The following is a 25,405-nucleotide window of genomic DNA, read 5'->3' as shown; positions in this document are numbered from 1 at the left end:
GTTTGAAAGACAGGGACAAAGAGGCCATCCATGTCAAAACTGAACAGCCCTCTCTCAAACAGGGGAGAGGGATACGACATCATCTAGCTCCAGTCTACAACACAGTCCTTTCAGCAGTTCCAAGAAGGCTCCACACCCATTTGTACTACTCAGGTGACTCTGAGGACACAGATAAACCTCCAGGTGGCCTCAATGACTCACTAAAAGAATGCAAATGACCAGCTGTCTGCAAAGAATATAAATCCTTCCATCCCCCACCATCCAGTCAGAACTGAAGAAGCTTTTTGGATAAGAAGTGAAATGTCTTCAAAAAAACCCACAAGAAAGTCAAGTTGCCCATTGAAAAAGCACCTTTAGGACAACTATGACCTGGATGACTGAGAATCTCCATAGACATTTGACCTAATGTAAGGTTACAAATAGACAGGAGAGCTTTAATAGTATATCAATTAAAGCAGTCCTCAATTTGTGATAACAATTGGGACCAGAACCTCCAGTGCTAAACAAAGCAGTTAAATGAATTATGCCCAATTTCATAGCCTTTTTGCTGTTGTTATTAAGCAAATCACCACAGTTGTTAAATATGTCCCATGGTGGTTAAGGAATACAGCCCTCCCCCCTTGCCTTTGCTAATTGGAAGTCAGTTGGGAAGGTTGCAATAACCAAACACATGATCTTAGAAGACTGGAACCATTGAAAATCCCTGCTGGTTGCCAAGCACAGTCATTAGTGCAAAGACTAAGCACAAAATTAAGTCATTAGGTCATTAATTAAGTTGAAGATTGTTTGTAATGCCATATGTAGAAAAAGGAATAACACAGATAAACCACCCAAACTAGGCTTGCTAAGTCCCAATGATATCACAGATATTATTTAGCAACACTCAGTCTTACATATTCTCTATCTATCTATCTATCTATCTATCTATCTATCTATCTATCTATCTATCTATCTATCATCTATCTATCTATTTATCTATCTATCTATCTATCTATCTATCTATCTATCTATCATCTATCAATCTATCTATCTCTATTCCTCCCCCCCCCCAATATTATCCACATCATCCTTCTTTCATACTTCTTATCCACCCATCACTTTTGGAGAGAATCCCTGCTTTCCAATTTATTTACTTTTTCTGGAAGAATGATAGAATACGTTAGACAAACATTTTGATTTAAATCCCAATCATAACACCAGAATTCATTCCATTAATTGAGAAATGTATGTTTTTATACCCTTAGCAGACTGAGAAGACCATTAAAACGATCTATTTCTTGCCCAAGAACAGTAGTTAGAGAATCTATTCGACCTTTGCTATCCTTCACAAAAAGTATCTCTGCAGCAAGGTCCATGTCCAGCTTCTCTGAAAAAAATAAAATAAAACAAACCCACATTGTTTTCATCTCTTAGAAAGTTAGTTGCCACACATTTAAAACACACAGTGATGGCTAATAGATGATTTGAGGAGGGATTCGTGGGACAGCAGGCAATATAGGATCTGCTCAACACCAGATTTCACACCAACTTAGAAACCCAGGAATGTTCCTTTATTGTTAAGAGGCTTTGAAGGCAAAAGAGATGCTTGGGCAAGGCATTTACTTAAGCCTTTGGTGATGGCTAAGCATCTAATCCCCAGGCTCTCTTAAAGTCTGAGAGTTTACCGCCAACCTTCCTAAAAGGGAATTGTTTAGTGGCATTGCATAAAAGCATAGAGCAATGGCAATTAGTCTTCCTGGCCTCAGTTTTGACTTTTTAATCTTCCCCCTCAGCCAGAGAACAGTGTTCCATTCCGGTAGGAAATAGGCCATGCACCAACTTCACACATCACAGCAGAGATCCAAATTAAATAGTTTTATGAGATAATATATACCAATCAGGGAAGGATGACAATCGTAATTTTTCACAGTAGCCAATATTAAAATCAAATCAAACAATAAAACAAAACAAAATAATTTTCTCAATTTCTCCAAGGCTTAGTAGGCTAAAAACATGATACTTCTCTTACACTTTCACTATGAAAGAGAGTAGTCCTGAATTCAAAACAGCTGGTATCCTATGGCAGACACAGAGGATCTTATAATGCTAAAATACATTTTCTACTTCTACAGTAACTAGTAGAAATAACACTTTTCTATTTTCTGTGTTCTACAAATTTCAGCTAAAAGTATCTCTATTTATAAAAGGAAGGAAGGAATCATAAGAAAGACTTTTTTCTCTTCCTCTTGTCAGTTCTGACTTTCCTTTAGAAAAGTTATTACTATAAAATAGTTGGTTAGTTTATGTTTTAATATATTGTATAAATCCAAGTGATCTCTTCAAAAAGTAAGTGGATTTATTTCAATAAAAGCTGGGCCTTTTGTTGGAAATTTTGAAGTAAACCCTTTGGAAAATTAGACAAATGAGACCGCTACAGTGTAGAATAAAATTATACTCAATATCAATATACTGAGTTAACACTATACCCCCCAAAATTGCTAGATGCAATTGCTAGATAGGGCATTCTTCAGATTAAACAAACAACTTTGAAGAAAATACCGTATTTTTCGTCTATAAGACTCACTTCCTTCCCTCCCCCAAAGTGGGTGGAAATGTCTGTGCATTTTATAGAGTGAATGTTGCTGAAGCCCCACCCATCCACTGGCCCACACCCTTCGGCTGTTTTTGGCCTCTGCGCGCCCCATTTTCGGCCTCTGCGTGCCCTGTTTTCAGCCCATTCCAGGCGGCAGGGATCATCACTGCCGCCAATTGGTGGCAATAGACGGTAGTGGCAGTGATCCCCGCCACCTGGAATGGACTGAAAATGGGGTGTGCGGAGGCCAAAAACGGGGTCATGCAGAGGCCAAAAACAGGATGTGCAGAGGCGGTGTTAGGTGGCGATCCCCGCAGTCTGGGACAGCCGATAGGTGGTATTCTGGGACACAGATTAAACCACCAATCAGCTGCTCGTGCTAAATCAGACTGTGATAACATGCTGAAGCTGACCAGGCTGTTTGCTGCAAGGATGCTAGCCAGATGAATACTGATGGATGCTGGGAGGCAGAGGCAGATTTTTTCTCCTTTGTTTCCTCCCCAAAGGCTAGGTACAATTTATGGTCTGGAGTGTCTTATAGTGCAAAAAATACAGTATTTGGTGACTTCCTTTGCTAATGAAGCAAAACAAAGGAACAAACCTAGGGATATATTTTAAATGTACAGATGCACTGGCATATTCTGGAAAGCACTGCAAAATTAAGTATACAATTCTATGAACATACAGAGCAAGTAGATACAGATTTTATATTTGAATAAACATATACAAGAAGCTGCCGAATGGCATTCTGGCAAGTGGATTTAACATTCTGTTTCTGGACTGTACTAACTCAAGTTAGATATTACAATCAGAATAGACAGCCAACTATTTAACAGGGCTGATATTAACAGGTCTTATCAATTAATTATGATTTTCTAAATAATTACTCATTAAGAAAATATTTGCAGATATGCACTTAAAAGAATAACTTGCCTCAATTAAGACCATAGATCTTCCCTCAAAAATGGCTTATCAATAGCAACGTCATTTGTATGTTATTTTTTAAAGGAAGCTAAAATTAAATTAGTTTTAATCTGCATTAAATAAAATCATTATGCTGATTACTGCTTATTGCCTTATAGCAATTTTATTTCAGTCTGCAGAGCAGAACTATACAAACCACAAATGGCCTGACAAGCATTTTTCAGGGTGAAGATTTTATTTTGTGCATTTTTGAAGCAGTCTAGGCGAAATTCATGGTGAAGTCCAGCACAATGTCTATATTGTGATTATAGAAACAAGGTACACTTCAAAGGTATGAAGATTACTTTCATCCTACATCTCTATTCTCAGTTACAAGATGTTTCCTCAAACGATTGTCATATTTTTATATTTTTGTTTATTTTCTCAATATTAAACCCAAAGAACAAAAGAAACAAATTCATTCTGTGTGAATCTTAAGTAGCACACAGATTTTACTAGAATAACATGATCTTAAACAGCGGATAAACAAATTACATAAAAGTTATTCATCTTGAATTGTTTATGTTCCAATTACTTTGTAATACTGTATATACTGGAGAATATTTATTTTTAAATGGCTTTTGCCGTTAGAATCGTTTAGGAGACTGATGTATTTCCCCAGCCAATGTGTACAAAGAACTAAGGTATTTTTTATTTCTTGAAAGGAATCTCTGGTGACGTTATGGTAGTTTCAGTTGAACAGCCCCCTTCTGTATAAGTTTGTATGTTGTTGAAGATGACCTTAATACCTTATATCTACTTATATAATACAAACACAAATAAATATTTACCTCAGGGACCATGTCCTTTTTTTTCTTCCTCTAAACTTTTCTCCACTTCAAATGATGTCTATAGAGGAAAGGCTTTGATCACACCACCATGGCTGCCATATTACCTCCCCCCCCCCACTTCTCCCAGCAGATGTCAATATCCTTGTCTTCAATTAAAATAAAAAATACTGAACCTAACTCACCATGCACCGCTGGTCATGGAACAGACCACTTCTTAAAGATATATAACTTATATAAATGCGAATATGTGGAAAGTGATTGTTTAATTGAGTTAACCGAATACTTTGTACATAATGGAATAAGGAAAGATAATCCCTGATATTAAGAAAAGTAAGCAGTGATTGTCATACCAGGAATTTTAGCAAGGATTGAAGTAGCAAGCTCATGCACAATCTCATCATTGCTTTTTCCTGATCCCTGGGCTGTTGTTCGTGGCTGTACATCAAGTATTGTAGTAATCAGAGTATTAGTTTCCTTTCGCTATAAAAAAAAAAGAAAATATGAAATATTAATTTTTAGAAACCCGTATTAAAAATATCTGACACTTAAAATTGAAAGATTTCTTTCTATAAATTTGCCTGTTTGCTTAATTTCACCATCACTATGAAAGCACACTAATTCTTTATCAAGGTGAAGATTTCACTCATAAAAAAAATGGTTCTGTGTGAAAATCATCTCACAATATATTTTTCCCTTTGGTCTTTGAAATTGCTTATAAAATGCATTCATATTAGGTTTCTCATTTTGATTCTTTAATCAACAGAAGTATTTAAAGCTGATTAAACTAGTTGGCAACTCAGTCAAGTAAATAATTTTAAAGCTTTCAGTTGAAGGAAAGGCAATCCATCTACATGTTTTTAACTTAATGATCCACTAACTTTTTAGAATATAGATCAGAGGTAGCCTTAATGCTGAAGGTTGAATTCATATTTAATGGTTTTATGTAATTACTTTCTAGCAAAAGAATTTTTTAAAATCCTTTTGCTCATTCTGAAGGGCCACAATTTCTTAGGCTATGTATATCTTGTGAAATGTTTTTCAAAATGTTGAGCTTTAAGCTTATTATATCCTTCATTTGTTTATTTATTTATTTATTTATTTATTAAACTTATAATGACTGATATACCATCAACCATCATTAACATTTTTAAAAACCAGTTCCTCAATCTTGAAGTAACCAATTTTGATATTTGCTTTGGAAAGTTTAAAAATGAGATGATGATACACAAGATAAAATGAGCTGAGGGGTCCTTGGTGCTCTCTGAGCTTGGTTGTTTTCTTGCAGACGTTTCATTACCCAAGCTAACATCATCAAAATGAGCTCTTTATCACCAAATGTCAGTGTTTTTACTATATATTTTTCTGCCTAATACTCCATTTCCTCACAGGAAATATTATAGATAATGAAATGATTTACAGTAAGATAATATATCTTTTAAGGAAACACTCAAGTTCTTTCTTCCTTTCTGTGCCCCTCGAAATTTATTTATTTGCTCCCCTTTTTGTTTTGTACAGTTTTTGTGACTTTTGCATTGTTCCTTATTTTTAAATATTTTAAGTTGCTGGAAGTCAAACAGCATATAATAAATTACCATTATTACATACACAAAACGTGAAATCATAGCTGCCAGTTTTTTAGCTGGTGTTGTCTGCATACATATTGAGTTCTTCCCAAGAACCTAGGATGTTGTCCCAAAGGTGCTTTTCAAAGGGCAAGTGGAGTTTCAGTTCTGAACTGAAGAAGCTTCCTGGATGAGAAGTGAAACACCTTCAAGGAAAAAACAAAAAACTCCACTTGCCTTTTGAATAGCATCTTTGGGACAAACATTACCTGGATGACTGAAAATCTCCATAGAAACCTAGGATATAATGTAACATAGGAGTGAATCCAAGCAGTGTGGCCTTTTGTAATCAACAGATGGGAAATTTATCAATGTACATATTTTCTAAATATTGTCCAAGATTTTTTGGTATGGCACCCAGTGTGTCCATGACCCCTGGGACCACCGTAGCTAATTTAAGCCATAATTTTTCAATTTTCATTTTCAGATCTTGATACGTTGCAATCTTTTCCAATTCTTTGTCTTCAATTCTACTGTCACCTAATATTGTTACATCAATTATCCAGACATCCTTCTTTTCAGCCACCATTAAATCTAATGTCAAGATTTTATACTGGAAATCCTACAATATTTCACCCTGCTCATTCTCAACTATATTTTTTCAACTCTATATTCCCACCAATTTGATTGCATTAATTCAACTAGCTTGTTCTCCTGCACCCAAATTCAAACCTTTGGTTTCTTTTTTTAATGTTCCAATTGTAAGCTAAGGTTTTACCTTAGCCACTTTCCTCTCAATCTTTTATAAAAATTGTCCATGACCTGGAGAACATTAAATAATGAAATTGAAGCTTGATTTTAGATGCGCAAGGGCAAGCTATTGAAAGTAATGCAATCAAAGTAAGAATTGAAAAACCATCAAATAATTCAAAGTGCAGATTATGTAAAAAAAAAAAACCAGAAGAAAAGTAGATCATATACTCAACTGGTGCAGGAAGATCACACAAACTGATTATAAACAATGGCATAACAGTTATCAGAGTGATTCACTGGTATATTAGGTATATTAATAGGAAATTATAATAAAAAAATTCAATACATAATGTTACACATAATAACAGCGGCAAGAATTGTTTATGTGCAAAATTGGAAGAATGAAAGAATACCTTCTGATGGAATGGTGATAAGGAAAGTGCTAGAATGTGTGGAGATGTATAGGCTGACAATGGAAATAAAAGACAGAGGAGAAACTAACTTCTATTTGATTTGGACTTTATGGTACAACTGGTTAAAGAATAGAAGTAAAGATTAAGGATGTTAAAATAAGATAAGATGTGATAAAAATGAATATATATTTATGTATCTATAACAAGCACACAGTGTACAGAACAAGGTACGTTGTTAATTTATAGTCATGAATTATAATGCATATAAGAAAAAATATGGAAATAACCTGTATGTACATGTGAGGTATACTGATACCAAAGTGCGGTAAAGATGAAAACAAAACAGAATTCACTGGATTCACTGGAACATCTGTAAAAATTATCATGTAGCAATAATGAAAACATAGATTTGAAAAATTAATTCAAAAAATGAGCGCTTAGAGAATCTATGCTTTGACAAAATTTTCATCTATCAATTTCAAAAGGCCAAGTTGCAGATACATTATGACATCCTAGCTTCTTGGGAAGAACTTGGTGCATATGAAGGCCAACACCAACTAAAGAACTGGCAGAAGTGATTTCACATTTTTGGGTACCTAATATTACTTGATAGGTGGATAAAAATGCCAAAACAGTTCTAAACATCTGGCTGACTGTGCAATCAACCATAATAATTTATTTTGTTAATATTACACAAGGACTCAGGCTGTATAACAGATGACAGATACCTGAAATACTCCCAGGGAAATCTTGCCCTTGAAATAAGATTTTGTATTTTAGACTGCAGGAGTGAATTTATTCTGTTTGCAGATTGCTTCAGATTTCTGCCAACTGTAAAGGTGACCTGCCCCATGCCGAGAGGACTAGGTGGAGGTGGATGGTGGAGTTTAGAATGTTGGTCCTTCCATTGAGGATAATTAAGATGATTTTCAATGAATGATTTAAAATAACCGCAGAGAAACTGCATTAGATGTTAGAGCACAGTTTTATTTAACAAGAATATTGCAGGCTGATAGTGTAAGTTTGAAATTATTCTTCTATTAAGCAAAATTTTAAATTGATATGGCAATATTATTGGTATAAATATTATTGGTAATGAAATATGTATAGCATACATTATAATATGTTTTAAAATAACTGAAAAGAAAAACTTTTGCATGACTAAGAATTATCTTAGTAATATTTTAGGGATGGACACATTTTAGCAATCCTGTACAGAACACTTAACAATTACTGCTTGTTATTTTTGTGCAACTGACTAACACTAGCAAAGTCCTCCTTTTACACTGAGCTGTAAAACACAATTTATCTTAAATTAGTTTTGAACATTTATTTTGAGTACATTCGCACCTGGAATGCTAAATTGGCATTTTCATGCATTCCAAATATTTCTGGGTCATCAATCAAAGGAAGGTTTTCAATATACTCCTTAAAATTTTGCAAACTGTCAGCCACAGGGGCAAAATATATTCCTGTTTTATTAAAAAGAAACAGAAATTTATTAAAAGGCAAACACAATAACAATTTCATGCATTCTATACGATGCAATTTTATGTAGATACAACTTTAATAATTAATATCATACAGCTAGCTTTCAGAGAACATTCTACCACTCTACATGATATGTGTCAGATTAGGTCTTCCTACAGTTACAGGAGTTCAAATATTGAAAAATAACTTCCCAAACATATACATTAAAAATTGCCTAAGCATTTTATAACACCTTCATAATTTTCCTCTACTGTTTTACAATGCAATATTTGTTGCTTTATGAAAGAGTACAGAAAACACATTAATACAGAACGCCATTTATACAGAGCTTATTTGAAACAACAAATAATATTGCTTTTTTTGCTGTTTTGATTGTTGCTCTTTCTGTGTATTTAACTGAATGCTGGTGTTTTATCTAATTGGGTATTAGATAACAAATAACTTTAAAATATTCTAAGCTCGATTAGATAAAACACAGGGAATTCAGTTAAATACATAAAAAGAGCAACAATCAAGACAGCAAATAAAAGCAACATTAAGCAATTTTTTTTAGAGCTTTAAGTTCTTTTTATTAAAAAAAAAAGTTTGAGAAATAGAAAGAGCTCCATTGAATGTGGATTTTGGGGAAGCATCCTTGAGGAGAGCCTCTCTCCTTGAGCTCTCCTCAAGGACGCCATCCAAGAGAAGGCTTTCTCCCCTGCCACCACTGCAAATTTGATGAGGATACTTAGAAAAGAGCTTCTGAATATAATTTCTAGTCCCTAAACAGCTGCAATTTGCAATGCCCTTTTTCTTCTAAACTGGTCCCCAGTGGTACTAAGGCACCAGTCACTGAGTAAGCAATTTTAATATTCCTTGGGGAGTTTTTGGTTGTGTTTTTAGCACATAGAATAGAATGACATTGACATTTAATTACAAGGTGTTGACAGCACAGCTACTAGGGTGGCAAGGAGAGGGAAAACTTGCTGAAATTAGCATTGTGAATTAGAAATAATGTTCACACTTCTTTTGGAGTGAATCTTCTGGTTGAATTTACGAGAGAGAAACTATTTGTATGGATGTTTTTTAAACCAACAAGAAGAAATAATGCATTTCAATTAGCAAATAATTGCTTACCCATAGAGAACATTAAACTGTTAATACACACACAAATATTTTATATTTATATACTGTATACAGCAATCTGATAGTGTAAAATGAAGACTGGCTAAGTAAAGTGATGGATTTTCATTTCAAAACAGGAAGGAAATTATTAAAAGTTATCAGAGATAGTGTTAATTCATTTGAGCAATGAGAAAGCTGTTCTGTAGTAATGACATGAAAAGAGTTAACTAAAACATGTCCCTTGGGCATGCAAAGAAAGCCAACCTTTAAGATAGGATTAAATAAGATTGAGGAGATCCAGTTTGGGGTAGCGGTTAAGGCACCAGGCCAGAAACCAGGAGGCTGTCAGTTCTAGTCCTGCTTTAGATACAAACCAGCTGGGCACTTTTGGTCACTCTTTCAGCTCTGTAATCTTCTGAAATCTTGCCAAGAAAACTACAGACATTGATCCCGGCAGGAGTGAAGACTGATTCAAAAGGATTTAAAAAAAAAAAAAAACAGATTGAAAGTGCAGAAGGACTTTTAAAATGTCTAGGGTAGCAGAAAAACTAGGTAGCCTAAAGTAGAAAAACTAAGAACAGGTATAACGGTAGATAATGAATTGGGAGAATAAAAGTAGGAGAACAGAATTTAGGCCCTGGGAAAGGCTCAAGCTCTCCAGAGCGTTTGGGAAGTTATTATTTTTTAAGCACTGTGGAGGAGAGTCTCAAGAAAGTTTCAGCAGTTTTCAGCAGTTTTCGTGTTTTTTTTCTTCAGAGAAAATCACTGGATGCATGTAGAGAATGAAAAGCAGAATGGATCAAGGGCTGAATTTTCTCCAGTCTTTGGAATTAGAGGGAAAGAGTACAGAACCTATTCAGACAAGGTACAAACTATGCTTGGCATTGATTTTAATTAAGACCAATAGGGTTAACATTTTCTCTGATCGTGTTTTATGAGAATGGAGATGCTTGGGCAGTTCAGGCTCAAATTAGTACCTGAAACTCTTCTGATTGAGACAGATCTACACATAGATACATGCATCCTAATGACAGGGGGAAAAAGGTGAATTACCTGATCACCCACGCTAACAGCATGGAGTAAGGTATTTTTTTGGTACAGAAATACATTCTTAATTTGTAGAGCATTAATGCCAGGGAGAATCAGATCATGGTTGTACTCAACAGCTAGCAGGAAGAGTAGGAGAATGAAATCAATGCAAATGCTCTGAAGGACAAGACCAGAAGATGAACTACAATTTAAGAAAAAAACTGAAAACCTGCAGTGAATGTAACTGAAACCACAAGAAACTAGGAAAACTGTTCACAAAGATGGCTTGGAAGGAACATAGCTTTCCTCATATTGTTAATGGGCTGTAACTGTTTGTTTCCAAATGAACTGAGATTAGATCAGAAAGAGCAAGTTATGAGACAGATGTGCTTGAATGCTTGACTGAGAACAAATAGGGGAAGAGAATGGAGGCTTTTTAAGAAGATGAGCTGCACATTTCTTCCTTATAACCAAAGGAAATGGGCAAACGGTTAAGGTTTCATGTCATTACTACAGAACAGCTTTCTCATTGCTCAAATGAATTAACACTATCTCTGATAACTTTTAATAATTTCCTTCCTGTTTTGAAATGAAAATCCATCACTTTACTTAGCCAGTCTTCATTTTACACTATCAGATTGCTGTATACAGTATATAAATATAAAATATTTGTGTGTGTATTAACAGTTTAATGTTCTCTATGGGTAAGCAATTATTTGCTAATTGAAATGCATTATTTCTTCTTGTTGGTTTAAAAAACATCCATACAAATAGTTTCTCTCTCTATTTGTATTATTCAAGTGGTGGTTCCTATATCTAAATGTTCCCTCTATACACCGATAAAGACACCTTTTTCCTGTAAATGCTTTTCATCAACAACTTGCTTCTTAGGAAACAAGTACTGCTCCAGAAAAAGCAAGTTAGTGAAGCAAAACAAAGGTTGTCTTGAGCTCCTATCAAGAAACCACTAATGGATGACAATAATTTAAAATAGCTGAATAAAACATTTTGCTAATAATTGTGCCCGCCCCCAAATACAATGCTGGCTTAGAAATGTCTAACTACCGTATGCGAGAGATTCAATTTTTTTCCCTATATAGAAGACTTTTTGAGTTGCATCTACTGAGAAATAAACTCAGCAAAAAGAGAAGTAGGGAATAAAAATAAGCTCACGCAACATATTGTAGATATGTAGGTAGTGTCTTTTATTTGAAAAAATCGGAACCGAGTGTCATATTGGGAAAGGTTGATCAAGAAAAGACAAAACTGAAGTCAAACACAGTTGGGAATCAGGAGTATGAAAGGAGAACTTGAGTAAAGTAACATCATATCCTCATCTAGAAGACATCACTCATTTGCACTCAAAAGTCTGGGAATAAGGATGCTGGCGATGCATTTGCCATACGCAGAACTAATAAACCATTGTACTGTGACAGTGTGCTCTATTTAGCTCACCAGCAAAAGAAGCTAATGCAGCTGACCTTGAAAGGAACAGAAGGAAACACTGCATCACAAGGGTAAGATCTTCTATATTTGAACATACAGAAACTCGACCATCAAAATTCTAAAACACTTCTCTTCATTTAACTTTACAGTTTAGCTCTTCTGAATTCAGGGAAAGGTTTTAAAAATGGCAGCTGCATGAGCTGAAGATCTTGCCTTTTTTTGACTGGGAATAATCCAGAAAAACAGCCACATGCTGATACCTATAACAATTCAGATTTTAAGAAATTGAGGGAGAGCACATTTTAACATATGCCCAATTCCTTGTAAGATAGAAATATCCATGAGGACTAAATTGATGAACATAAGGATAGGTGGCAAATGAGCAGTTGGGGGTGAATGAGAATACATTGCAGTCACTTAAGGAACAGATTAAATCATGAGAATCTGAAATGTATTGCTGAATACTTGAAATTGTATTAATTTAAAATGAAATTAGGTATACCTGATTTTTATGTCCATTCTTTTAAGGGAATCAATTACCTATGTATTTATGTCATTGAAAATTATAGCTTGGTGAATTCTTTTGAGGCTCTGGTGTACACATTCAAGGTTTTATATGTGACAGGTGACCAATACACCTCAGGTTGTGTATTCTTGCTCATAATAACCATTCCAGGGATGAATGCAATACCAGTAATTAGTTTTATTCTTCTCAAACACAATTGAATCATTTTAATAGAGCAATTGTAATCAGTTTAATAGAAACTTTTACTGATGTCAGATATCGGCAACTTAAAATGTATTTACCTGATTCAGAATATTTATACTCATCTTCTAAGGTTTCAGGAGAAAAAAACCTCTTTAGGATTGTGCGAAGACACCTTTGATCCCAAGCATCTGTAACTCTTCCTCCATATGTAATCTCCCCTGCAACATTATTTGTTTTATAAATGATCTCATCATTCATTATGTTTAATGTAACACATTTTTAGCTCTATTTTCTCTGAATAATTATTGAACTGGTGACTTCTAAAATGTGTTATCATGTATCTAAATTTCCTCTGACTACATTAATAGAAATGTGCAAAATGCCAGACTCTCAAAATATGTGTAATAAAAGATTAAGAATTGGTGAATATGCAAAATATTGCAGGCTGATTAATATTTGCATAATTAAATAACGTGCTATTTGGTGGAAAAAGTGTAAAATATGGATACCTGGGTATCTTATAACATTTTGTGACTAATTTTTTCCTTAACTATGGCAACCTTTGGTGTACAAATTTGGGTTACGAAAACACTCAGTAAGATTATTCTATCATTTAAATAGAAACATGTAGCCAAAATGATAAACATAATAGATACCATTAGTGCAAATTGTGACTTTCAATTTTCATGTCAGATTTTGAAATTTTGTTTTTAAAAGCTTTTAGTTGAAACAATATTCAACCTTTTAGAGCTTTATGGCAACTGTAATAACTTCATAAATATATAAAGTTGTACCTACTTTGCAGTTTTCACTGAACTGCAGTGTTAAATATATTGCTGGCCCTACCGCACATTAACAATACTGAAGCTGAGAGTGCCAGCAGATTGAGCTCTGGGTAATAAATGTATTGAAACAGCCAGGAAAATTAACAGAGACTGAAATCATAATAAGAGTCTAATGCTAATTTTTACTACGTGAGTTTGTATTTTGTCCACAAATCAAGGCGAACACCGTGTTTTTCCTACAATAATAATAATTTATTGATTAAAATAATAATGAATGCATTATATAATCCTTGGGAAGGACTCCGTAGGTGGATAAAAATGCCAGATCCAATCTGAACTTCTGGCTGACGGTGTGACAAACCATAATAATATATAAATAATAATTTATTGATTATTCATTAGGCCATATCAGAATAATACATGTTCCCATGAGATATACAACTCACCCTACTGCTGGTCTGTAAGTATAAAATGTAAAGCAAGAAAAGACCATGTGCTACAAAATAGAGCAAAAGAACTAAAGGAGAATGAAAATCATATTTCTGTGTCACTCCTACAATTTACCCCAATCATATCCACGTATTCGGTTCCCAATTGTGCTGTTTTCTTCAGATGAAGGGCTATATCATAAATATTCTCAGAGGAGCAAAACCCAAGCCTTTTCAGAACTTAACCTCCTCAGATCACTTAAAACAGATCCATGGAGATTTTTGTATTACAGGGTAACAAAATGGAGCCTACTACTTATCTATCTGCTGGGTATATTTAGTTTTAATACATGGGAGGAGGGAGGTCACTTATTTTCCTGAAAAAGAGGACATGTGCAGTCTGGAGCTGCTGTAGAACCAGATCCCTCTCTGTTTCCTCAGAGCCATTCCTTAAGAGTGTCTTTTATCAATTTTTGCTGATGTGACAACTGTGCCTTTTCCTAGAAGAAAATTGCTTTATACTGGTAGCCACCTTGCTTTTTGATTACCCCAGTGTGTTTTGTAAGGTGATGCCTTTGAATCTAGCCTAGAAATCTCAATTAACACAGAGCTCAGTAGTCAGGCTACACTTGTACTAAAAGACCTTCACTGGCTGCAAGTTTATTTCATAGTGATTTCATAGTGAAAGACAATGTGCTGGTTTATATATTTAAAGCCTCTTAGAGAGCACATTTTTCTAGATGATGAAGTAACTGGGGAAGTTTTTCTAAAGTTGCTGTAGCTTTGCTAAGTGGAATCCAGGGGCTGAACCTTTTTTGTAATTGCCCCGATCGCTAGAACGCAGTCCCCATGGATATGGACTTAAAACAACTTGTTGGTATTTAAGAATTTTGTAAAACACATTTAAACTTGATAGTTCTACCCATTTTCATGCTTAATTTTACTTGCTTGTTTTAACATTTTAACTGGATAGTTGTTATAATTTGCCCTCATACCTGTAGCTATAGAAGATCCTGCATTCTACTGGTAAAAAAAATGTACAATTCTGTATCAACAATTTACTGACAAATGGACAATTTCAGGCTTTCAATTTTTCAGTTGGAAAATTTTAATTCGTTACATAATGGTATGCATATATCACACACAGAAGAAATCGGTAGCTCTATGAGTAACACTAATAGTTCTGTTCGGAAATAAAGATACTTCATAATGCAATGAAGATACTGGATATAGACAAACAAAGTCACCAGATATTTTTTCTATGCAGGAAAGAATGAATTGCTTGTCCCAGCAATTAAGTTGTTGTTATGTATAATTGTGAACTCAATGGGATAATAATTACATCAGTAATCAGAAAGCCTTGAAAATGAGTATTTAATATCCCAAACAAACCTTCCTAAATTCATTTGGTCAGCAAAGCATTATAAACACTCTAGCTGAGATATTATCAGGCTCAAAGAACCAAGAGTGACATGTGGAGCTACTTCTGAGTAGTTCCTTTATTTTGTTGGCCTGCATAAAGCAATTATCCGCAATAACTATACATATGCTCTATGAATTGCTAGGGAGGGCTTGAACTTGCTCTCTTCCTGCCCAACAGATAATCCATTGTCTCTTTGCTCCTCCCTCCTGTGATTCTGGACTACATTCCACTCCACATATATTCCATTCCTCAAATGAATATGTAAGTGGATCTATGAGCTAGTGATTACGACTTATAATCAACAGCTCCTTTTGTGCTATGGCGAACTATTTTTAAAACTGAGAGAAGCTGGCATAATTCCACAGCTTCATACCACACAGATTTATGGGGACAGTTCAAATAAAATTCCCAGCTGATAGTCATACTGGAGGATTATGTTTTGTTTTTACGTTTAAGGTTAAAAAGTGCATTGGATAACACAAAGTCCTTGGTCTCACATAAATAATTCTCTGACCCCAATCACTTACAGCAGACATTTATGATAGGTAATATATATGGATCACTACAGATGTCACAAAATTATTAAGTTGATACCTTTACCTGTTATATATGTGAGGGCATCCCAGGGTATTTTTCCTTCTTGGCAATAAAGATTGAGGTTTAATAAGGCACATTCTCTGTCACTGTCATTAAATTCATAACATATGTTCCAACCAAGGGGTCCAAATTTTTTCCTTTCCTTGAAGATTAGAAAAATTAATTTTTTTGGTCAGCGTTGAAGTATTTCATGACAAAAATAAGAAATCATAAAAACCCTGTAAGAATTATTCAGTTCCTTCACGATTTCTATAGTTCTCCCCACCAGATTCTATTTCGCGAGTTCCCATGGCTTATTTCATTTAGTTATAATATCAGATTTTCATTGTGATAATGAATCAACAGAAGATATGTTTGTCCTAGAAAACTGACAAAATAGCTCCTGCTTTTCTGAAGAATGAGATGAAAGAGCTATTTCCTCTTTAGTTGTTTTTTCTACCTGTACCTAGTTTTCTCTTGAGATCTATATTACCGGAGGAACATCAGGGAACCAGAGGCTACTAACTGAATGGCAGTGATTAAGAAACTAGGGAGAATTATATAATACATTTCCACACGCACTGATTAGAAAACAAATCAAGGTTTTTCCTGATTCTATTTTCAACAGCTTGAGTAAAAGCAGCAGGTGAAAACCTGGCTAGAATGTCACCCTGGTTCCAGAAATCTTGGGAAAGCATTTTTGAACAATTTTCACAAAAATACAAAAACTGTTAAAGATGCAATTAGATGTTTATATTTATAACCCTTCTTCTACATACAGCAGATGCATGTAGTTTTCTAGTGTACCACTTGGAGAAAGGAATAGATTACATTCTTTTTTTTAAGGATGATACTGCATCTCTGATGCAGTGAGTTTTAATGCCCAGAAGCTTAATTGTTTCAGGGTAAAAGATTAGTGCCCTTTTGAAAACACTGATACGCAGGACATCAGAATCAATTTGACTGTATCATAAGAAATAGATGGAGAAGGAAAAATCCAGTCTGCAAGACTACTTCCAGATGCAAATTGTGGAACTATTAAGTCTATTAAGTATTGATGTCAAATAAAGATGAGTTTCACTTAGCAAAATCAAAGAAAGTAACATGGCAACAATGTTCAATCAAGAGTACAGATAGCCAGAATTCAAGTTTAATGTAAGGAACAAATTCAGCATGCCTAACGTAGGCATAGGACAACTTTTGGAGCAATTCAAATAAATAAGAAACACTGACAACTAAAGCAGAAAAGATCATTCTTCAAGTTTCAAAGAGGAAATGATCCAAGTGGCTTTGAGGATGAGCTATTGTGTTTGACAAAAAAAAAGTCAGAGGATGAAAGTCTGGGCAGTAAGAAAGAAGTCTGATGTCTGAACACAGATTTTCAGTATTAAACACGTAAGGACAAAAAAGATATCTCAATCAAGAATGTCAACAATGTTTTGAAAATAACCAGAAAAATGAGAGGTATTTTTAAAATGAGAGGTAGCACCAGAAAATTTACAGCAAAGGAGGAATACTCAATCATAGAAGAGGTCTAACAGAGACAAATGAGGTTAAAGGAAGATGGAAAGACTATTCCAAAACCCTTTACAAATGGGATTATAGAATGACAGTTACATTTATAGAGAGGACATATATTCAAGGACTGATTCCACTAGAGAGTGAGGTACAATAGACAATAGACTAGCTGTCAAATAGAAAAGTACAAGGCACAGAAATGAACTATTTAAAGCTTTAGAAGAAACACTTAAAATTAAGAGCTTTATACCAACTAATATGGAGCAAGAAAATATGGCATAGAGATTGGAAATAGACACAATAATTAATCCAATAATAAGCAAATTACTGGAGCACTCCTTCACATAAACAGGGTTGCTTAAAATCTTACAAAAACTAGAGAACCAAACATGAACACAAAAATATCAAATACATAGGCACATTCTAGAATAAGCAATGAAACTAATTGTTTTTAAGGAATGTTTACAATGAACAAGACGCTTCTGTAGGAACTGGACTTCCGGTTGGCACTGGGCGATTCAGTTGGGGAAATGGCAGGGCTCTTATGAGTCCCGCGAAAACCCCGACTGGTGAACCGCTGCCGGCAGGTCTGCGGACCTACCCTGTCCTGCAGGGACAGGGGAAGAGAGAGGGACCTCTTAGACAGCCGAGAGGAACGGGCAAGTTCCTCAAGGCCGGAGGAAGCCCTCTGAGCCGGCGATGGGGGAGCGCCAGTCATGGTGACTGCCTCGAAGCCCGGGCCAACCGGAGAAAGCATTGCGCTGGAGGAAGAACAAAAAGTGAGAGCGAGATGTTCGGAAGCCGGGTAAGTAAGACCAAACCCAGGCGGGAACAGCGTTTAAACTGTGGATATTGATAAATGTGCACTAGCCTTAATTAGCAGCTCCGGAGTATTGGGGCAAGAAGATTTGCAAAATACTTTTTAAAACAGAAAGACCCACCAAAGGATTATGGATTTTATTGCTTATTTGGAATGATTGCCTTTTTGGAAAGTTATAAATTTTGAAAACTGTTCTTTTTTCTTTTTTTAAATGGGAATGGATTATTTTTGGAAGAGAGAAAAAGGAAAGAGGCGATAAACAGGACTTTTTTAAAACAAAGGGAAAAGACAAACGGATAGCCTTGCAATACACAAAATGGAGACTGTGAAGAAGTGAAAGTATAATTGCAGATTGTTAGCAGCTTGGAAGAGATACTAAGTGTCTTGTTATTTTAACTGGATTACTTTGGCAACAAATAAGGAGCTTTGACTCTGGGGATACTCAATCTGTCTATTGGAAGCTTTATTGATGGAAAGAAAAAAGAAATAAAATGGAATAACTATAACTGAACTAACAGGCGCATCAAGAAAAGGAAAAAAGGCGTGGCACTAAAAGAAGAGATGATGATTTTATATATGGAATGATATAAAAGAACTAAACTTTATAGAATTTTTAACATTGATAATATTGAAATTGAAAAAGAACAATTTTGGACAGATTGAAAAGATGAAAAGATTTATAGTAGGTTGCAAGATAAGCAAAACAACATAGTTTGATTAAAATGGAAATGTAATGCTTAATGCATATTTGAAGTTTGAATATTGATATGAGATATACCTTTTTTTGTTTCCCTTTGCTATCTTTTTGATTTTCTTTCTTTTCTTGATACTTTTTCTTTTCTTTTTTATTTCTACTTTCCCTCTTTTCTCCTTCTTTGTTTTTGTTTTCTTTTCTTTCTCTCTTTCACCTTTTATTTCCATTCCTTTTAAATTAGATTATATAACATATGTATTTGGTTATGAAATAAGACTATAAATGAATGAATGAATGAGAATATGATTTTTCTAAATGTTCTAAACGCTTAAATGAATTTTTGAAATTTAAAATAAATATGAAGTAGATGATCTTAAAATATATGAGAAGATATTTGTTAAAATTTATGCTGAGCCAAATTGTGGCATCTGAAAAAAAAAAATGTAATATGTGAACTAGTTAAAATAAAATAGCTAAAACAACAGATGTAGGCGTGGAGGAAAATATGCTGGTAACACCAGCCAAATAAGAGAAAGAGACTTGGAGGAGAATATGCTGGAAATCAGCCAAAACAAAACATGCTGGAAATCAGCCAAATAATAATGGGAGGTTCGGAGGAGACTATGCTGGAAATCAGCCAAAATACAATTTGTTGGAAACTAGCCAACAATAGGTGGAGGTATGGAGGTGACTATGCTGGAAATCAGCCAAAATAAAGCATGCTGGAAATCAGCCAAACAAAAGCTGGAGGTATGGAAGAGGATATGCTGTTAATCAGCCAAACTATAATATGCTGGAAATCAGCCAATAATAGGAGGAGATAGAAAGGAGGATATGGATTTTGAGATAAATTTGAGAATATGAAATATGCAAAACTAAAGGCAAATTGATAAAGCTTTAAGGTTTAAAGAACTGAAGAAGGTGTCAAGAGATTAAGAAATATGGATTGAATTTTGATTTATTAATTGAAATAAAAAATAGAGCTGTATCTAAGTTGAAATTACGATGTGTGGTTAGAAATTGTAAGGTAAATAATTAGACTAAGAGATTAGAATATATTTTTTCTTTTTTTTAATGTTTTAATATTGATGTTAAAAGGTGTAATGAAGAGAGCTTGGAAAAGAACCAGAGATAATTGAATTTATAAATGAGCATAATAATGAATTAAATGTGTACCTGGAAATTAAATTGGTGGTGATATAATAGAATGGTTCTGATCAAGATATTAGAGTTTATGACTAAAAATTTTTCTATGTTTTGACTTTGAATTTTAAAAGATATAATGGGAAATTGTGAATGCAGCTTTTTCAAAATGTAAGCAATTGTACCTATTCATGACCGGATCGAGACTTCGCTCTCGAAAGAGATGCATTTTATGTGTTATGTTGGAAAAAAAAAAATATTTTGCAAAAAAAAAAAAAAGAAGAAGCTTCTGTAGGAACTGAATTTGAAGAAACACCAATTCAGAAAAGAAAAGAAAGTGAGCTAAAGATGCATTTTGTTCCTGATTTGTTTAACTAATTCAAAAAATATATTCAATGAATGACAGGATTAGAAGGGATGATACTTGGAATCAAACAACTAAAGAATTATTAGATGAAATAAAATTAAAATACAGAATTTGAAAAAGTTCATTATGAAATTGAAAATGTGAAGTGAAAAATCTTTGTTAAATATTCAAATATTAATGTCAAAAACAAGATTTAAACAGTCCATAGTAAAGAAAAGAAACCAGTAGATAGACTGATGTTCTTGAGCACAAGAGCACGTAAGATCATGTGCTGAAAAAGTGAAGAGGAGATTTATCTAGGGAGAAATAAAATGACAAACTAGAAATATCTTTCCAACACTTAAAGTTAGGATGGTTAAAAATGGGTCTTTTTGTGGAAACATAGAGGTGAAAGCTGGATGTAGAAATCGTTCCTGAACATATAAAGACTGATTACTCTATTGATCAGTAAGGAGAAACTCAAAATAAATATGCATGATTCGTGAGCAAATAGTGATCTGCATAAATTAATATGCTTGGCAAGACTGAGTGGAGCAGAATGGGAAAACAATATGTAAGGTAGAGAAATGACTTGAATTACTCAAATGTCTTTGGGAGAGCTATGCACATATGCAGGTCAAGATGGCAGGCAATTGTCCATATAATCACCACGGCCAAGGCCAAATTAATGGCTAACTTTTTCCTTTAATGTCCAGCCTATATGGATGAGACCTCTTTTCTGCAACAACTCTTATGACTAAAAGAGAATTGCTGATCCAAAGACACACTATGGTTGCACAGCAGATTTAAATCCAGATCTCCCCGTTCAAGTTCAATCAACTGCTATACTTATATTCAACACTGGCTGGCTCATTTCCAGCACATGGATCATACCCAAATTGAAATCGGGAATTATACACCATTTTTCTTTTCTAATCTTAAGGAGGAGAGAAAGGATTCTATTTCCAAAATTAGAGATAATTATTTTCATTTTATAATCAGCGGGTAAGATCAGAGAAACTGAGGTATATCTGAATTCCACTGAAATCAGTTTGTGATTTCAGTTTGAACTCAGTATTTCATCAATATTTGTATTTAGAATTTAAAATGTGTCCCTTCATTAAATATGGGCAGTAACTCAATACAAAAAAAGCTTCTGAATAGGCCTGGATTTCTATTCCATAAATGTCTATAATATTTCATTGCACAATATTAACAATCTGCAGATATTATAAATATTATATTTTACTATGAGAAACTTGGATTCTTCTTTTGGTGTCTTCCAACATTCTTTATGCTTAGTTTTGTCACAAACAGCTAAGAGAATTTGAAGCAAAATGGAATGGAGAAGAAAGTTCAACTGAGATGAACAAATTGTTGCATAAATATTTACAGAGTATATTTTCTTTCTTTTATAGCAATAAATTGGATTGGATGAAATTAAATCAAAATGTTTCTGAATGCAACAACAGGAATGCAAATCTTCCACTCCAATAGATACTTGATATCTTAAATTTTCTTTAACTGAAAACATGTTTAGGTTGGCTAAGATTTTACTGGAAGTTTGCTATGATGATAATCTTATGACGTAAATAAGAAGGCATTAGTCAAGGCAAGCAAATTACCTTTGCCTCAAAGCCATATTCCCAAGGAAAAAAGATTGTTACCACAACTACAGAAACATTACGACATAAGGAAGATGTTGGTAAGCAAACTCTGTATTGAGGGTCTGCCCACTCACGCCTTTAAGGCTTTTGCTTCTGCTGCCTCTGATATCATATAAAAGCAATTTGTGCTTCAATAAAAGAATGCACCTGATACTATTTCCTCTCTTTTCCAAGCTGTGTGCTGCAGCGGAAGTACAGTTTGCTTTCACCAGTGATCTGAACTGATCATCTGTAGGCTGTTTTTAAAATTATGATGAAGGTTGCATGCAACACAAAGGCTACAACTCAGAGGAATGTTACCAGAACTTTGAGTTTTGCAGAAAGATTACCGATAAATTTTTGATGTAAATAAAATGAATAGAGTAGGCTTCACGAACACTGCTGTTCTGAACTAATATACGAGTGTTAATTACCTGTGTGACCCATTCCTCAGAATGGAATTATGAATCTGAAACAATCTGGCCATTCTGAAGGTGATTTATCTGTTTGTGGGGTTTAATAGTCCAGAACTGGAGAGGTTAGGACTGTGTCCAGAAACCACAAATAACTTACAATCCTTGAAGATTTATTTCAAGAAACAGTCAATTCACTTCCAGACTGACTGATTCAATGTGTTTTCAGAGAGAATAAAAGGAACATTTTGAAGAATGCTCCAGGAGTAAAACCTTAAGTTTTGCACATCCTTGATATTAATATGCCTATTAAAAATATCTCATTACTACAACATACACGGATGATCACTATTAATTATTACTTAATATATTCTTAGAATAGGAGATACCTGAATAATTGCATGAAAAAAGCAAATGCCAAAAATGATTTTTCTCCAGATTTTGCCCAAGATATTTTCCTCAAAAAACGTGGGAGTCATTTCTGTGAAGGCTCTTCTGATGTTTGCCCGTAGACCTTTAGGGGGTTCATTTGTTACCTGAATGGAAAAATATATGTACACACATGTATCAAATTGATTTTCAAATATATATGTTAACAACTTCCAGATAGTATTCCTATGATGCTTTTATAAAATTATGTAATATGAAATAGCTATGAAGCAGCGGTAATTCACACACATCATGCCTCATTGCATTTAATCATTTGTACAGCTACAGGACTAGGTTTTCCAGTTGTGCACTGTGTTGTCAAGTTAATGCATGAATTAGTAGCTATCTGTATGCAAATGGCATTTTCTAGTCAGAGGAAAACTCTCAGCTTTTAACCAAGTTAATATATGAGATTACTTATCCAAAGTTGCATACAGAAATGAAAAGCTTCAGAAAGTAAGGATATGTAAGGCAGGTAAAAATGAATCTGCTTACATAAATGATAAATATGGAGCAATTGTAGTTAGAACTCATACAATAAAGTTGTTTTTATCATTTTCAAATAGTTAGTTCTCAACTTATGACCACAATTGAGCTCAAAATTTCTGTTGTTAAGTGAGACATCTGTTTTGCCCCATTTTATGACTTTTCTTGTCACAGTTGTTAAGTGAATTGTTGCAGTTGATAAGTTGGTAACCCAGTTGTTAAGTGAATCTGGCTTCCCCAGTTGACCTTGTCAGAAGGTTGCAAAAAGTGATCACATGACCTTGGGACACAGCAGCAGTCATAAATATGAACCAGTTGCCAAGCATCTGATCATGGGGATGCTGCAAATGTCATAACTGTAAAAAATGGTCATAAGTCACATTTTTCAATGCCACGGTAACTTGGAATGGTCACTAAATGAACTGTTGTAAGTCGAGGACTACCTGTACCATTTGAGATACTTGTCTGATATAAATCTGTTTTGTGGGTAGAAAGCATTTTAATCAGAGATACAATTAGTAAAATCAGTGGAAGTGGAAGATTTAATGGAAGTTAAAATCATTTTCAGGGCAGAGATTCCCCATATTTTTGGAGAAGGCTAAATGATTATTTGCACCGATATTCATTGTGGCCAGTGAAACATTTCTTTCCTTTTGAGGAGGTGATCTGGAGTGATATCTGATCTAGAACAGAATTGGAGAATGTATTCCAAATTTCAGAGGTGCTACTGCTGTACTGAACAGAATGGTAATGAAAATATGAATAATGAGAAGTTAACACTTCTGGGAAGTGTTTTAAAATCCTCAAAGATCTGCTGATGCCTCCCCAGATTGTGAGGATTGAGTTATGAGTTGCTCAGGTCAAAAAAGAGTGGCCATCTCTGGCATAGATAAAATAACCCACAAACTAGCTTTGTTTCCAATAAATGGGGAATAAATATCGGCATTTTGACTTTGTTATGGAACAGGCAGAAGAACATGTGGCCTGTATTTCAAATGACTGATTGCCAAAGCAGGATTTTTAATTTTTTTTTTAAAAAAAAATCAGTTTGTTTTTAATACTAAGTGTGAAAGTATTTACTTGTTATGGCATACCAAAGTGTATTACAGTCTGCACATATGGAATTACTCAAGGAACCGTCTCACCCAACTGGGACTGGCCCACCCTACCTGCACCGGCAGAAGCATGCTGCGGTCAAGCAATTCTAGCTGGCCAGGTCCATGAGAAGGGCCATCTCTGCCGTGGCTCCTGCAGTTAGAAACATCTTACTCCTAAGGTGAGATTGGCTCCCACTCTTCTGACCTTCCACAAGAGCCTGAAGACCTGGCTTTGCCAGATGATTTGGGACCTCAATAGGGGAGCATCACACTGGAGCTGATTGATGAATTAAGAGGAAATCCCACCTCCCCCTCGTGTGTCTTGTTCCCTTCCTTCCCATCTAATAACTAAAATTTAATTTTGATTGTGGTTTCTATTTTTACTATTTTAGAAATATACAGATATAGAAATATCTGTTACGATTTTAGTGTTTTAATGCTATAAGCCTCCCAGAGTTGTTTTGATACAAGATGGGAGGCAAGTAAATTTAATAAACAAACAAACAAATAAGTAATTAAACATGGTCTTGTATTTGTCATTTATATTTTTTTATTTGTTGACTTTTAAACGAGCCCTGTAGGCATCTCTTTATGTCCTTGATTTCCTGGGATTTCTTTGTAAGAAACTAAAAACCATTCAAGGATCTGTAACCAAAGTGAGGATGCTCAAAAGCAATCATGTTCCGCACAATGTCTGTCTCCCCATTCCAATAGGATACCAGGTGCTAGACACTGAGTAAATCCCCATATGGTGCCAGGAAAGCATTC

General features: G+C 34.6%; 1 protein-coding gene across 1 annotated transcript in view; it reads right to left on the bottom strand.

Annotated features, from left to right (window-relative positions):
* DNAH6 (dynein axonemal heavy chain 6) overlaps positions 1-25,405 on the bottom strand; it is a 184,085-nt gene that overhangs the window by 8,767 nt on the left and 149,913 nt on the right. The window contains exons 66-71 of the mRNA XM_070935458.1: positions 23,015-23,161; positions 16,070-16,208; positions 12,932-13,051; positions 8,405-8,526; positions 4,677-4,806; positions 1,239-1,366 (exon numbers count right to left, since the gene is read on the bottom strand). Of these exons, the coding sequence (XP_070791559.1) occupies positions 1,239-1,366; positions 4,677-4,806; positions 8,405-8,526; positions 12,932-13,051; positions 16,070-16,208; positions 23,015-23,161 (786 nt within the window). The remainder of the gene's footprint in view (positions 1-1,238; positions 1,367-4,676; positions 4,807-8,404; positions 8,527-12,931; positions 13,052-16,069; positions 16,209-23,014; positions 23,162-25,405) is intronic.

The sequence above is a fragment of the Pituophis catenifer genome, unplaced genomic scaffold, assembly GCF_029215685.1.
Source record: "Pituophis catenifer annectens isolate HBS135680 unplaced genomic scaffold, rPitCat1.0.hap2 SCAF_2, whole genome shotgun sequence".
Classification (NCBI taxonomy): domain Eukaryota; kingdom Metazoa; phylum Chordata; class Lepidosauria; order Squamata; family Colubridae; genus Pituophis; species Pituophis catenifer.
This window is presented reverse-complemented; position numbering and strand designations above follow the sequence as displayed.